Here is a 16,271-nt window from a genome sequence, read left to right on the forward strand (position 1 = left end):
GTCCATTTTCTTAGTTGGGAGCATTTTGGTCACATAAATATCTCCTAGAAGAGTAAGGCTAAGCCATGAGTTTTAGGACATCGCACCAAATTTCTAGCAACTTGTACCAAGACAGAACAAGGTTTTGATTTGGGTTCAACTCCTGATATGATCTAAAATGTGAGAATGATACATTTATTCTTGCTGCCAATGGGAAAATGTCTGCCTTATGCAGGAAAGATAATTGCCCAGATTTGAGAGAAGGTGTTTTCTGGTCAGGATGTTTTCAAGACCAATGCTGCTATAGTAACACAACTGCTGCTGAACAGAGGGATTTGTCCATTTGCAACTCTTTTTCCACAGTCAGTGCTCAGTAGGGGGACACTGCAGTAAAAATGCAGATGTTCCCAGAATCTCTTGCAATTGTGTGTTACCACCTGTGTAATAGAGAGAGTAAAGGTTGCACAATACCTGAGATCCTCTGATGGATTCTGTGGTGGATAACTCATATAGAACTTGAGGCAAATACTTTTTTAGAGTTTCCATGGATAATATGAAACCTTACTATGCCAAGGATGTATTACCTTAAAAGATGTTTAATTAAGGATAAGATTTCATATTCGAAAGAATCTCTCACAGCAGCCATGCTTAAGTGAAGAAAGTTAGAGTAGTTCACTGCAAAACCTCCTTCTGTGGTTGTTTGATTAGATCCAAGAAGAGTGTAGTAACACAGAACCTAGAAGAAATGCTTTTAACACAGCTCACTATTTTAGGTCACAAAAAGGCAGTCAACTATCACAAATGCCCCAGTGTGAACACTGCTTCTAAACTGAAGGTAATACCTAAATCTCTTTGTGGCTCAAAACTTCTCTCTTACACCATCATCTTTTTGTGATCCTTTGATGGTAAAGCTACTGAGAGATGAGAAAGTGGCTGCTTGTTACTGGTGCTACTTGGGCTTGGCTGCTTGGTGGGATTTACATTTTCCAGACTTGTTTCTGAAATTCATTGCCATATCCATTGAATTACAATGATTTCAGGGCTCAAATGAACTAAATGAGGCACTTCTTAAAAGCATAAATGATGCCAAGAAGATCCATCTGGTCCCATGCCACCTGCGAGAGAAGTTTGTGCTACGTTTTGCTATTTGTTCCCGCACAGTGGAATCCACCCACATCAAGTTTGCCTGGCAGCACATCTCACAGCTGGCAACTGATCTTCTGAAAACATGGGGGCAAAACCACCACCAGCAGTAACAGCAGTGAAGTATAAGTGGAGATGAGGTAATTAACTGGCTTTCTCTGTGTTGCCAAGTTTTATTTTAGGTGCAGGTGGGAAAGTCAAACTATGAAGGAGAAAAGTACAAAACCTGTTGTTATATAGCCCAGCTGCAGTAGCAAAATCCTTGCCAGCAAGTTGAGTTGTAACCATAGTCATTCCTTCTCTGTACTGTAGTTTCATCTTGCCTGTTTCCAGGATGCACATAGCCAAGGAGACTCGAGCTGTCATTTCTTACCAGTTTGTAGTCAAGAGCATTTGTTCAACCAAACAATGGAAATGGAAGGGTTGGTGCTCCCTCCATTGTCCCTGTTCACCTCTAGCGTGCCCCCTTTCTTCACAGATGAAACTAAGAGATATTATAACAAATTAATTTAATATTACTATGACTGCAGGAAGAACCCAAGTTGGGAAAGTTTAGTTCAGGTTCTAAATATGTTAATATCTGAATAGGCATGCACAAATGCAGTTGCCAGGATTTGGGGCACTATCACGCCATGATACACTTGCTGCAGTAATTTTGTAAATGAACAAAGGACAAAGGACTTCAAGACTTCCTTCACTGCATAACCAGACCTATGGGAATGAGCACTGACTGATCATCCTTCTGGCAGGTTCTCTAACTTCCCCTAAATTGTTTGCTTTTAAAACAGCCATTTTGTCAAATTCCAGCAAATAGGTTATGCTGACTATTGGTTCCCAGATTGATCATTCATAATGACATCCCTGAAAAGCTCCTCCTGAAGAGTTTTGTCAAAAGACACGTGCTACCTGGTATTCTGTATTTTTAATCAATTTATTATCAGCAGTGATTACTTGAAAATAGTCTGTAAGGTATGTTCTGTGAAATTGAGTTGTGATTTGTTTTTATGGCTACCATTTTGATTACTCCATGGTGTGATAAATCTTTGACAAAATGTGCTAAGAAATGTGATGTCAAAAATGTTACTCTTAGTTTCTCAAATTAGCTAATAGATGAGTAAACAAGTGACAATAAAAATAGGAAGTAAGAGAACAAACCCCCAAAATCAGTTGTGGTGCCCCCATCAGTGGTTTTCTTCTATTAACAGTGATGAATGGAAAATTAAGATACTGGAACACGTCTTTCTGAGAAAGTCATATATATTGAATATATATATTGAATAGATCATATATATTTGACACAAACCATTGATATGTCATGCTGTCAAAGACAGGCACAGTAAAGAGCTAAAATGAAAGTTAGAAGTGAAAATCAGAAAAAGTCAGAAAGTACTTTTGCCATTTTAAAAACATAAATTACAGGGAGTTATTTCTGTGTAAATAAGAACAACATAAGTAGTTGCTCCAAGAAAAATAGTGTAGGATTAATTTCTACATTTGCATTTCAATCTTCCTTTTAATGCTCATATTAACTTCTAAAGCCTCTTGAGCAACGTGCACAATCATTCAGCTTTCTTCCTCTATCTCTTTCAAGTACACTTCCTATGGCTGGGAAGTTGCAAGCAGACCAAGGAACATGGATCAGTTAATTTGGGACATGGTCTTCTCCTACCTGTCTTTCCTAATCTCTCACTTCTAGGGTGCAGACTGGGAAGGATTACTATTTCCATAAGGAACTGATTTCCCAGGTAACAGATGAAGAAAGGGATAACCAATTAATATGGTAAAACGCAGTAATATTTGAGCAGGTGACTGACACAAGACAAGTACTGTCAGCTACAGTGTCAGAAATTTTGATAGCATCATTCTCTTCAGCAGAACCAATATGAAATTTAGCTTTTCTGTGGTAGCACAATGGAATAGATTGGTAGACTGAAGAGTGGAAGTTGTTGCCTTTCTCTGTTACTATTTTTTTTTTAAACAACATTATTCAGATCTCATTACCTGGAAAACAGTGTTCATCCATAACACATATTTTCCACACTGATACCATTTTACAGCTTTTACATTATGAAAACTCTAAAATCTTGGAGCTAAAGAAGAATTACACCACCTCTGTGAGACAGACCAATATTTTGTATGTGAAATATATAACCAGGTCTTTCCAGAAAAAAAAAAAGAAAACGAGAGAGAGATCAAATCTGGATCAAAGCTATCACAGAGTAAATCCAGGATAATTCCACTGAAATTAAATGGAGCTACTTTGGACTTAGGTGACTATAATTGAAATTAAAAATCTGACTAATAAGTATTGGAAAAGAAAGGCAAAAGGTAAGGCACCACTGAACTGAACATAAGAAGATTCTGCTGGAAATCTGCTCCATGGAAACCAGAGCAGAGATGAATGATGCCTGCCTCAAACTGCTGTAAAACTGGGATGCAGGCAGGATGCACACCCAAACCTAGGAGAGGTGAAATGTGCCCAACAGCCCAGAATTAGATCCCTTTAGACAGTTGTGGGAAAATACTGCCAAAACTGACGTTCAGTTAAATATTTTTCAGTATCTGGATATCAGTTTTAGAAGTGGCTGTTGTCCAGATACAAAAACTCCTGCTGGCAAAGAATTTAAAATTTAAGAGAAAGGCTAATTTAAAATATAGATGGAGTAAAATTTATTTTTTGTTTTGTTTTTCTAAGGAAGTGACATAAGTAGATGTGTCTAATAAACAACAGTGATGAGACCCATGGAATTACATTTCCCCATGGTTAGCCCAGTACAGAAACCTGAAGTTCACAGTTCTGGTTTTTCTGTAGGATAATTCAAATATCTAATTAGTGAAGTCTCTCATACCCTCTTTTCTCCATGTGATAATTTCTTCTTACACTATTAACATTAGGTCATCTGAAAAGGAAATATGGGCTATGTAATCAACTCAAGAAGAAGCACTGAAAGGAATATTTTGAAAGAAGATCATAACTGCTGTTTCTGTTCTGTAGCTTTGCAATGTATCTGTAAGAGACAAACACTGTATTTATGAATAGTGAATGTTAACCTGGATTTACTGTGCCTTGTGTGCAAAAGCTAATACAGTCTGTGCCGATGAATACTGTTTGATATTAAAAATAATTACAAAATCCCAGAACTGTAATTTAGTAGAATATCCACATCTCAAGGAAGACTGCAGCTATTAAAGAAGGAGGGAAAAAACCTTTTACTTTCAGGAACCTCAATTTATTTTTTTTTTTCAACTAGCAGAGTATTTACATTCTTAATGACAGATTATAAATATATTTTATTAGTGATGGCAAAATAATGAAAATATATGTATTTATGGAAGTATTGGTAATATATTATACTTTGAACTGCATTATAATTATTAAATTTTTAATTTTTTATTGCATTTACATACAAGATTCTGCTCATGTCTGTTTTGTTGTTGTTGAAGGTTACTCACATTGAAGTTGCCTTATAACAGCAGTCTAAACCTTGAGATGTATAAACCTGAATTGCTCAAAGACAGAAGCAAACAGATAAAACTGAGAATCCTGAAGACCAGGGTTGTTGGTGGGGGCAGGTTAAATAACCATCAATGGATAATTTCTATATAGCATATGTAGAGTTTGTATGTTCTAAATGGAAAAATAATCAGAAGTCTAATGCTCTTATTGTAATTTGTGAGCTGTTGACTCCCTTTAAAATCTGTATCCAAAACCTACTAGACATATAGATTTTAATTGGCAATATTAATAAACAGAAACAAAACTGAAGATATTGTCTCTTTGTACTTAACTAAGCTTATCTCATCCAGGCCAGATGCACTGTAAGAGGGCCAACTTCCCCACTTATATCAAGTCAGTGCCCTGATTTTCACCACCAAGGACTTTTTTTCAATGCATCCTTCAAATTACTTTGCAAGTGAGAGTTTGCAAATTTGCAGGCAATACCCTCCTCAGCAACAGGAGTCCGAAAAATAACTGGCTACACACAGGGCCAGTGCTGACCCCTCCGCCCAGTTCTGCACGGTGCTGCAGCTGGATCTGCTGCTGGAGCCATCTGCCCAGCTTCAGCTTTGGCTTGTAACTCAAGTGCCATCAGGTAGGACAGGGAAAGGACCCATGACATCAGTCCTGCCTGGCTGCAGCCCGCGTCCCCAAGGCTGCTTTGCTCCTTGCCTCTGTGCAGTCCCAGGGAAATTGGGCAAGCATGCCTTGGGAAAAATTTGATGGCAGCAGCATCACAAACTATTTAAATGTTAGCCCCGTTGGGTCTGAGATGACAGCTTGCAGATCAGCACAGGCAGTTTAATGTGCTGTCTGCACTAGTGGCATAACAAGCCTGATGTATAACAAAAACCTGACAGTAACTGCAGGAAAGGTTCCTCACGGGAACACCCACACATAAGTGTCTCTGTTAATACCAGAGATGTAACTGCAGCTTAAGAGTGCTAATTTGCATCTAGATTAGTGTGCTGATTTGAACGTGGGTTGGTGTGATCCAGATGGGGACTCCACCACCACATTCAGTTCATGGGATACTTCCACATCAACCACCATCTTTTGCCCTGTGAAACAGTGTGTCATTCACCTTGTCCCTGTCAGAGCTGTTCTCCCAAAAAGGCCTGTGCAGCAGCTGTTGTCTTCAGGAGTGTTAGACATCGTCCCCTTCTGACACTGCCGTGCTGGCCCCGCTGGTGCCACAGCGGTAGAGATGAAATCGATGGCCATGGAGGTCAAGTGCTTTTGTGCCTAAACACCAGGTATCTATCACGGGATGTGAAGTCACCACCAAGGTTAGTGTTAGAGTTATGGATTTTGCTTGGCCATCATTCACGGAACCCGCCTCCTGTGGAGCCCGTCCTGCACAGAGCGGGATGCCGCTGGCCCGGCCGCCTGTGGGCTGAGCGAAGGGCATCCAGAGGGCCCTTCTGAGGGCCAGGAGAGAGCGAACAGGGGGCAGCTGGGAATGCTGGTGGGAGGTGGCCGCCAAACTCGAGTTTGACACAGGAGGAGCCACAGCAATTCTGCTCCTTCAGTCACCGAACTGACGGTAAAGGCCCAGTGCGCCTCACGGAAATGGCACAGCTCCACGCTTCCCTTTTCCACTGCTACTGAAAATGGCCTGGACAGGCAATAAACGTGACAGAACCTGTTACATTCTCCACCCTCTTCCTTCTCGGCTGCTCAGACCTTCAGCCGAGGAACCAAGCCGTGATCAGAAAGGTTTTCCCGAGGCGAGTGAGCGGGGCAGGCAAGGCGCGGGAGCCGAGACACGGGCACCAGGGGGGAGCGCTCGGGACTGCGGCGGGGCCTGCGGGACGGACTCGGGTAGGACGGGGGGACGGGAGGGATCCGGCCGGGAAGGGAACACGCGGAGGGAGCCGGCAGGGAAGGGAACACGCGGAGGGAGCCGGCAGGGAAAGGAACACGCGGAGGGATCCGGCCGGGAAGGGAACACGCGGAGGGATTCGGCAGGGAAGGGAACACGCGGAGGGAGCCGGCCGGGAAGGGAACACGCGGAGGGAGCCGGCCGGGAAGGGAACAAGCGAAGGGAGCCGGAAGGGAAGGGAACACGCGGAGGGAGCCGGCCGGGAAGGGAACAAGCGAAGGGAGCCGGAAGGGAAGGGAACACGCGGAGGGAGCCGGCAGGGAAGGGAACTCCGCGGTGCAGACCCACCGCTCCCCACGGGGCAGGCGCGCGCCACCCCACGTGCTGGGGCCCGCGCGCTGCCGGCCCCGCCTCCCAAGGCACGGACCCCGCGCCCATTGGACAGCGGGCCCCGCCCATGCAGCCAATAGGGAGCGCCCGCCCAGTCGCGCGCCGTCCCTCTCAGCGGTGCGGATGACGTCGGCCCAGCGAGCCCGCCCCTCTCCCTCTCGGCCCGCCCTCCCGAATTCTGATTGGCTGCGCCTTCTGCAGCGCCGCTATCCGATTGGCGGGTGGGGCGGGGCGGGGCCGGGCGCGGAGCGGGCGCGCGCGGTTCGCGGCGGCGGCGGCGGCGGCGGCGGCGGCGGGCGGTGGGTGCGGGGGGCGGGAGCGGCACGGCCGGGACGGGGGGAGAGCAGGGGGAAAGGAAGGAAGGAAGGAAGGAACGGAGGGAGGGAGGGACCTACGGGACCCTCGGGGCACTCTCGGGGCTGTGGCCTCCGCTCCCCGGTGCCGTGAGGGGGGACCCGCCCGCCTCCGGGCCGGCCAGGGCTCCTGAGCTGAGGGGCCGTGTCTGCCGGCTGGGAAGGGCTCAGCCATGCCCGGCAGCTTCCCGGCTGGACTGCTGGCCTGGGCGCGGTGGAAGGCCGGGTCATCCCGGGCCCCGTGCTGGGCGCGCTCCTGGGTGGAGGCGGCGGCACCGGCGGCAGCTCCCGCTCCGCGCTGAGGCCCGATCCAGCGGCAGTGCTGGGATACACCCCCGGCTTCGGGCACGCACGCCGAGTACCTTGGCCTTGTCTGGGAACAGTTGTGGCTGAACGTGTGTGCGTGGGGCACTCTTGGAGAGAAGCTGTAAGGCTACGAGGGCCATTAATATGGATTAGACTAGGGGGAGAGAATGATGCTGGACGATGTTTAAGATGTATATAACTAAAAGGTGGGTGTCGAGAGGATGGGTCCAGGATCTTCTTGGTGGTGCCGGGCAAAAAAAAGAGGCGGTGGGCACAAACTGAGGCATAGGAAGTTCCACCTGGATATGGGGAAGAACTTTCCTGTGGCAGTGACCACACTGGAACAGGTTGCCCAAAGAGGCTGTGGAGTCTCCCTCACTGGAGATATTCCAGAACTCTCTGAACATCATCCTGTGCCATATGTGTGCTGGGATGATCCTGCTTGAGCAGGGAGGTTGGACAGGGAGCACTGTGGTCCCTTCAACCTGACCCATTCTGTGAATAATCAAACTGAAATTTCAGACTGGTTACCACTGTTCACTTGTTATGGCTTTCCCTCAGTGCTATGAAGGTGACCACTGAATCCTTAAGAAAGTGGTGGTGAACTTGAAATTTTATGTATTATGGAAGTATTTCATGGGGACAAATACCTGCTATTAAATTTCTCTTGAACTTATGCTTTTATGTCACCTAAGATATTTTTGATTCAACAGTTACAAAAAAATTATGTGCACTACCATGACAGCTGTTTAGAGAAAAGGAAAAGGCTGCAGCCTTTCATCTCTTGTTCACCTGCCACTCAGGTATGGATGGTGTGTGTTTGTATCAGATTCTCTAGGTGCAAGTTAGACTTCTCACAGTGCAAAAGTTGGCAGTAACTTTTCAGAGAGAGTTACATTCGTGGGTTTTTTGTTTCTTTTAATTGGATTTGCTTGTAGAGGTGCCAGATTTACAGATAAAATGTATTTTGACTTTTCTAAATAGCTCTACAAATTTAGGCTCTACTAAAAAAATATTCAAACCAAAATTATTTACAAACTCGTTTTTTATCGTGTCTGTAACCATATAAGCATATGAGCAATAATAATTTTGTGCTCTCTGTTGTCTTAATGCTGATGCCAGACTTTTTGCAAATAATTAGGCAGGACACCCCCACATAGTCTGGATTCCTTCAGTTCTGTCTCCTCAGCCTTGCATGAGCACTGCACCTGTACCTTCGTCTGCACTCCTACGCAGTCTGTAGCTGATCCAGAGGATTGCAGCTTGGCTCATACTCTGTTGGAAAGGGTGCAGAATGTATGGACATGACACTTTGCAGAGAAAGAAAGAAAATACATCCTGAACGTGAGCAAATCATTTCAAGTCAAACAAAACACTCCTCCTGAGGCAAATGTCATATTTTCTTTTTCCTAAAAAAACCCAACACTAAAGGAGTTTAAATCCCGCTTTCTGAAACTGAGAAACAAGTATTGCTTTAAACATGCAAGAGCTTTGTTTCTCTAATGTGTAAAATGGGGACATTTTAGCACCTTCTAAATGGAAGAAATAATTTTGAACATTTGCTAGTAATCTGTTAATATTTTCTTAATCTGAAAGTTTGCTACATTCAGGGTTATTCGTTCCATTTTTATCTCCCCTCGGAGACGCTGCACACAGTTTTACTTACTAGCTTAATTGTTTCATTTTTATTACTATCTCTGTAATAAATGAAATCATTCTGACAGTGGTATACCCTCTGTCCTCCACTGCACTGTGCCATATTCTGTCAAATAAGAATGAAAGCACTGGTGATTTCATTTAACAAGGCCAGTTTTTGCTTGGCCATCTGTTACCATTCTTTGCAGCCTACTTACCTCCCCAGGAGACCTCTGGTTAGAAGCAAACTCTTTTTTCTTTTCCCCCCACTTTTTTCTTTTCTTTCTTTAGACAAGGAAGAAAAGAGAAGCTCAGTCTAAGTGCCTTTAAACCACCACAAAGTTGGTTGCTTTATGAAAAGAGCAGTGTCCAGACTGGCTGAGTAGCTTGCAAGATCTCCTGCTCTGTTTCACTCGGTTAAAGCAATGTAGATTTTCCTGTGTGAGTATTTAGGGAAGGGGGGAAGCAGCTGGTGCAAATGGTGTGAAATGGGATTTTGTAACTGCAGGTGTTTTCTGTCTGTTTCAGTGTCAGAGATGGAGGCCCCCAGCCCCAGTGCATTGCACCTGAGTGACTGGCAGGAAAGTTACTTTGCTGTCACCTCTGGCACCTGCACGCCCGGGCAGAAGGCAGATGGATACCGTGCCAAGATCCTGCGTATTCAGTATGCATGGGCAAACTCCGAGATCTCCCAGGTCTGTGCTGCCAACCTGTTTAAGCAGTACGCCGAGAAATACTCTGCGATTATTGACTCTGGCAACGCAGAGACCGGCTTGAACAACTATGCAGAAAACATTTTGACTTTGGCAAAATGTCAGCAAAGTGACAGTGACAAGTGGCAATCTGCCTTGACAACAGAAAACGTGTTTGAATTGAAGTGTGTGCAAGAGAAGATGCAGGCTGGCAAAATTTTCCAGAGCTCTCAGATGGCACCAACAGCTGCCTGTGTACGAGCCGATAAAGGGGTCAGTGCCTCCGCTGCTCCAGCTCTTCCCAAACTCCATGTCTTCAGTAGTACCAGGGAGACTGAGCTCAGTGCTGGCTCAGCAAAATGTGTAAGTCAGGGACCAGATCTTCTTGGGCACCCCTCATCTTCCAAGTCCCTTCAAGGCAGTGCGCCTCCTGTGACCAGAACTTCAGACACACTTCCTGCCGCTTCAGCCTCCTTGAGCAAACAGGTTCCTCCCTGTTTCCAGGCAACTCCGCTCTTTGGAAGTAAAGAAGCCACTAATAGTTCTCTGAAAATGTCAGGTAACTGTTGTGATGGGCAAAATTTGTCTCTTTTCAACCAGTCAGCTGTACCTGCCTGGTCTGCAAATTCTGGGAAAAGAAAAGCATTCTATGGTCTGGCTGATGAAGGCAGCACAACTATTTCTAGCCTTGTTCCATGTCAGGCTTCCTTTTCTACAGAAACTAATGGTTTTTCAGGGCAAAGAAACAGAAATGAAGAGAGCAGTGCTCCTGGGTTTAAGACTGCAAAGGAACAGCTGTGGATGGATCAACAAAAGAAATCTCAAAACCAGCGTGCCCCAGTCTCATCATATGGAGGTGTAAAAAAATCCCTGGGTGCAGGAAGGTCTCGAGGTCCATTCAGCAAGTTTGTGCCTCCAGTTCCGAGACAAGATGGAAGTGAGAATGGAGGAGCACAGGGTAAACCTCATGTCGGGGAATCGACAGACCCACTGCTGCCTGTGGATGAACGGCTGAAAAACATAGAACCGAAAATGGTTGAACTCATCATGCACGAGATCATGGACCACGGGCCTCCAGTCAGCTGGGATGACATTGCTGGAGTTGAGTTTGCCAAGGCTACCATAAAAGAAATAGTGGTGTGGCCCATGCTGAGACCAGACATCTTCACCGGCTTGCGTGGTCCTCCGAAAGGAATTCTTCTCTTTGGCCCCCCTGGGACTGGCAAGACCCTCATAGGCAAGTGCATCGCGTGCCAGTCTGGAGCAACGTTTTTTAGCATCAGTGCCTCGTCTCTGACTTCCAAATGGGTGGGTGAGGGCGAGAAGATGGTGCGTGCGCTGTTCGCTGTGGCGCGGTGCCAGCAGCCAGCGGTGATTTTCATCGATGAGATCGATTCCCTGCTGTCCCAGCGCGGAGAGGGGGAGCACGAGTCATCCAGGAGAATAAAAACTGAATTCCTGGTGCAGTTGGATGGGGCAACAACCTCCTCTGAAGATCGTATCCTAGTGGTTGGAGCAACAAACCGACCCCAGGAGATCGACGAAGCTGCCCGAAGGAGGCTGGTGAAGAGGCTGTACATCCCTCTCCCAGAGGCCTCCGCCAGGAAGCAGATTGTCACCCGGCTGATGGCAAAGGAGCACTGCTCTCTAAGTGAAGAGGAGATCAAGCTCATAGTCCAGCAGTCGGATGGGTTTTCTGGGGCAGACATGACGCAGCTGTGTCGGGAGGCTTCCCTGGGCCCCATCCGCAGCCTGCAGTCCGTGGACATTGCCACCATCACGCCGGAGCAGGTGCGGCCCATCTCCTTCCGGGACTTCGAGAGTGCCCTGAGAACGGTGCGGCCCAGCGTGTCCCCCAGGGACCTGGAGCTCTATGAAACCTGGAACCAGACGTTTGGCTGCGGCAGATGAGCTGCATCTCAGCTGCTCCACTGCAGCAGCTTGGCTTCAGCACTGCCGCCGTTAAACCTGGGCTATTGAGTGTGTCTGCTCCTTGGTTTGTGTTTGTCCTGGAATTAAACCTCCTTGTGTTATGCAGGCAATGTCCAGGCTCTGGCTGAGGCTGAAAAGACCTTGAGGAACTGCTGGTCATGATAGGAGAAATTGCTGAACAGCAGTGGCATTGGGAGGCTGACAGAATTTACAGATTGCTGGGAGAGGTGGACAAATTTCACTGGTGTTTAAGGGGAAGGTTATCAAACCTCACAAATAATTGAAAAGAGTATTGGGGAAATCTTGCAAAGTCTACCATGCTGTATCAGTAAGGGATTCAAGAAATAGCAGAAATACTGATTTTGGGTAGGAGTATGGCAAATCTGGGGTGGATGGGGAAGAGTAATTAGAGGTGTTTTGTTTGGGAGATGACAGGAGCAGAAGGAGGAAAAGGCAGAGGTGGATGTGGACTTGTACGGAAAAACGGAAGGGGGGACAAAAGAGGAAGGTCTTTTGAGCATTGCTCTTGTCTGACAGCCTTTTGTCTCATCACTGCTGTCAATCCCAACTTCTCATTAAAAACTTTCTGATGATTTTCTGCTTGACCTTGCTTTCTGTGCTGCATCAGCACGTGAGTGTGTTTTATTGGGCGGTCTGGACACCTGCAGGTGGAGAAGAGGCCGTGGGTCACAGCTGTGGGGTAGGCTGTGTGGGCAATTGGGTGCTCTAGGGATCCAAAACTCACTGCCAAACTGGACAAGCTGGCAAGGAGGAAAAACAAGGTTTTGGAAAGAGCCCCCCAGTGGCAGGATAAGGGGGCTCAGGGTCTGGGCATGGGTATTTGATAAACTTAAATCCTGTGGCAGTGAAGCTCTGTGAGTGAGGTGTCCTTGTGGAACTGAGGAGTGTGGGAATTGTGTCACACACAGGTGACCTCAGGTGCTGTGAGGCTGGAGCTGAGGGACAGGGTGGGGCTGTGGGTGGGTTTATGGGAGTGCTGGGTAAGACACTGCTCCTTCACTGTCCTTGTGTGTCTGTGTGTGTGTGTGTGTGTGTTTGTATTCCATGGCTTGGATTAGGGGCTCAGCCTCTCTCCTGGCTGGACCCCAGGCAGAAACAGCAGCAGCTGCATCCATCAATTAAGATGGAAGATGCCTTACTGTGGGAGTGCTGGGCTCTAGTGGTCAGCAAGGAGAAATGCCATGTCCCATGAACCTCCTGGCTTCCACTGCTTCTTAAAAAGTCCTCATGTATCAATGGTAAAATTCCTGGCTATCTTGTATTTGTCATTCATACCTAAGGCATGAAAGAATGCACAGCCTTTATTCACATAACCTGTCCTTGCCCACTGGCTGAGCACAGCTGTCCCTGAAAGGAAAATAAATGGAAATCTTTCCTTTGGATTCCTTTGTCAGTGTGGCAGAGCTGGCTGCTCTCCTGCCTTTGCTTCATTTTCAGTTCCTCTAAAGAACTTTTTCTCCTGTTGGGGAAAATGCAGAGCTTAAAAGCTGCTCTTCCTCAGATTTCTCTGAAATTGGATGAATGCTTTTTAGCTAGCATTTTTTAAAGACACTGGAAACTACAGGGCCCAGGAGACTATAGTGAGCCTTGAATTCAGAATAATTTGGAAGGCCTAGAATTTTTTTACAGCTTATCCTGATTTAAACAAATGAGTCAGTTTTATTCATAGGTCATGATTTTAGTAAAATGTGACATATATATTAGAAATTGTTTTGCAGAGATGTGAAAATTCAGGTTTGGGAATATATCTTCATTTATGAAATAGTGAAAATACAATAATTAGATTATTTTGTAAGAATAAATATGTGATATTGTCCAAACCAATTGATTTTTGTGCCACTTGGGTAAAGATTATGAGATTAAGTCTGTTCTTACAAGTTCAGTTTTAGAGAGCTGTAAACATGTACTAGGCAAGATTTTTTTCTCTCTCCAAACATTTCTTTAAATTCATTGTTCAGGCAAGTGAATGAAACCCTAGAGAATTTTAATTGTTTAGTCAAATTAAGGTTAGCTCAAGGGTTAATAAATGCCTTATAAATTATTAAATAAGTGCCTTATTTATGCTGGGAATTACTCTGGTGTGCTATTTGAGCATTCTGTCATCTCTTTCTGAATTTTCACATTTTAATGGAAGAGCTCTACAAGGTGAATAAAACTCCTCTTGAGGTAACAAGGGCTGGGACAAAAGTTCTGTGCCTCTGTGTTTGTCTTCTGCAAAGTGTAACTTAGCAAAGGGATAAAAGGTAGAACCAGATATGTTCTTCCTCCTACTTTTGAGGTTATTCATTACAAGAATTACATGAATGTGCCTTTTTTTTTTTTTTTTTTTTTTTTTTTTTTAAGGAAATGTAGAAATATTGAAAGAGACTATTAGATAAAGTTTACTGTGTTTTAGTAATGATGCAGGGGGCACAACCATCTCTTCAGCCATGTGGCATTCTTTGCTGCAGAGCTCAGGGGCAGCAGGACTTGCAGTGTCAGCCCAAGATGAGTTTCATAACCCTCTGTAACAGTGCCACCACACAGCAATTCGACTGCCAGGAACATAATTTCACAAAATACAGAAAATTGCACAGAAATAGGGCATGATTGTAATTTAAGGGAAATGGTGCAGATAAATCCACTTTAATGGATCTGTTTAGTGTATGCAGAAACCTATGTACTTCATTATTTATTCTTTTTGGCTGGCTGATCTTTGGAAGAAGAAATGCAGGACTCTGGTTTTGTGGTTCAGCAACGTTGGGTGCACAATCTCTCAGTTTCTTTTAAAGGTAAATAATTGCAGTCCTGGAAAAGTCAGGTCTTATTAATAAACAAGGCAATTCAGACTCTCAGTGCATCTTGGATTTGAGTTAGCTAAATTGTCTGAGCTGGATGAAGTCCCCAGGGGGATTTTCATTTACAGAACACTGTGCCAGCACATGTAGGGGAAAAAGCTGATGAGGCAGAAATAATCATCACCTGCTAATGGTGAGTGGATGGAAACCAGACTGGCCTCTTAAGAGCTTCAGTAAGATTGTCCTTTAGAAATAAGGCATTTCCTTCTAAGAGAAATTATGGAACTGGTCACAAGCCAACGTGACATTGGACAACAACCCATTCCACAAACCAGTGTGGTCTGTCCCTGGGCTGCAGTGCAGGCATCTGCTCCATGGGTCTGCTGGCCCCAAGGAGGGCACCCTGCAGCCCTCCCCTACTGACACCTTCACTCCTACACTCAGCACAGGACAATCAATGTAAAAGCAGGCTTAGCAAAACACAATATTCCCAAAGTCCACATTTCTCAGCTTTGCTTTTTAATATTTTGTTACCATTCTATATCTTATCTGTAGAAAATCAGTCGTGTAAGATGCTGTAGACACAAGCAGCTGTAGTACTGATAGGTCTCTAGTACTTTTTTTTGTTCCATTAGGTGAGAAACTTCATATAACCTTGGGTCACAGCTGTGAAGCCAACACAGTGTTATCAAAGAGTTATGGGTCTGGAAAGGACTATAAGAAATCCTCAAATTCTCACTTTGTATAAGGTGAATTAATTTTTGTGATTCCTGGTGCATGTTCTGCCTGGTTTGTTCTTTAAAAACATTCAGTACTTATAAATACCTTGGTCTGTTTTTGGGCTTCATTCCCATACTAATGACATGATCACACTCAGGACCTGATGTATTCAGTAGATGCTGCAATGCAAACACAGAGTGGTAAATGTTTAATGTTAGCCATTAATAAAGTGGCTTTCTTGCCTGGATTCTTCTTTGGCAAGATTGAAGGTGAGTAAAATTCTTCCCTAATGTCTCATCTCTGTTACTGTGATGCAAGTGTTCTGTGCCTTATCCTGTCTGTATTGCTCACATCACAGACATGGGAAAGGGTTTAATCATCCCCTTTGTAGCAGGTACCTGAAACAGTTGAGATTCACCATCATTTGACACTATAATTCTACTGTACTAAATAAATGTCACTCTTCCACTCCTTTTAATAATTCCCTGGTGGTTAGACTTGTGACCAGTTCCATGTGCTCATCTCTCTTCAGTGTTGATGCCCCAAATGACAGTGCTTGTCAGTGGTAAGGGATGGCACTGGAGCAGAGTAGGGCTGGCCATGGGTGCAGGGTGGTAGATGAACTTCTCAGTGTGTTGTTCATTTTCAGCAAAGTTCTCCTGAAGTTGCTGTGTTTTCCATCTTGCCCAGGTTGGTTTCAAAAGCAAAGTTACCCAGAAGGGTCTCCCTCTTCCATCACTAATAGTCACCAATGCATCCATTGCCACTGCTGCAGGAAAGACCAAGTGAAGCCTCTGGCATGCCTTGTTTGGCTCTTAATGCACTTTGATTATGGCTTTACAATTAACTGGGCAGAGGTGTTACAAAAATTTGATAATTTCTATCTTCATAAAGTATCACAGGAAAGACTCAGAGCAGGTGTGTCCTGTGTCCATATTCCCACATTACCAAGGCACATAACCTGTTCTAAAGGAATATTAAGTTGTTTTCTTGTGGCAA

At 45.0% G+C, this 16,271-nt stretch overlaps 2 protein-coding genes across 5 annotated transcripts in view; both read left to right on the top strand.

Annotated features, from left to right (window-relative positions):
• The window catches only part of DDC (dopa decarboxylase), a 72,175-nt gene extending 67,287 nt beyond the window's left edge, over nt 1-4,888 (top strand). The window contains exons 14-15 of one of the 2 annotated variants that reach the window (XM_056484727.1): nt 1,020-1,262; nt 4,018-4,888. In XM_056484727.1, the coding sequence (XP_056340702.1) occupies nt 1,020-1,235 (216 nt within the window). In that variant the 3' untranslated portion in view covers nt 1,236-1,262; nt 4,018-4,888. Of the gene's footprint in view, nt 1-1,019 lie in introns of both variants that reach the window. The other variant, XM_056484728.1, reaches the window with a different exon arrangement.
• A 2,414-nt stretch (nt 4,889-7,302) lies between these two features.
• On the top strand, nt 7,303-12,359 carry FIGNL1 (fidgetin like 1). 3 transcript variants are annotated; one of them, XM_056483891.1, is made up of 3 exons: nt 7,970-8,298; nt 9,422-9,571; nt 9,659-12,359. In XM_056483891.1, exon 3 carries the CDS (start codon nt 9,667-9,669, stop codon nt 11,731-11,733), a length of 2,067 nt encoding a protein of 688 aa, XP_056339866.1. In that variant the 5' UTR covers nt 7,970-8,298; nt 9,422-9,571; nt 9,659-9,666; the 3' UTR covers nt 11,734-12,359. The 3 variants fall into 3 exon arrangements, with proteins under 3 accessions (XP_056339864.1, XP_056339866.1, XP_056339865.1); XM_056483890.1 differs by having other exon boundaries at nt 9,422-9,557; XM_056483889.1 differs by lacking the exon at nt 9,422-9,571 and having other exon boundaries at nt 7,303-8,298.
• The last annotated feature ends 3,912 nt before the right edge of the window (nt 12,360-16,271 follow it).

Source organism: Oenanthe melanoleuca, chromosome 2 (genome assembly GCF_029582105.1).
Source record: "Oenanthe melanoleuca isolate GR-GAL-2019-014 chromosome 2, OMel1.0, whole genome shotgun sequence".
In the NCBI taxonomy this organism is placed as follows: domain Eukaryota; kingdom Metazoa; phylum Chordata; class Aves; order Passeriformes; family Muscicapidae; genus Oenanthe; species Oenanthe melanoleuca.

Coding starts and splice junctions, on each gene's coding strand:
- FIGNL1 (XM_056483889.1), top strand. CDS start 9,667: ATGGAGGCCCCCAGCCCCAGTGCATTGCACCTGAGTGACTGGCAGGAA.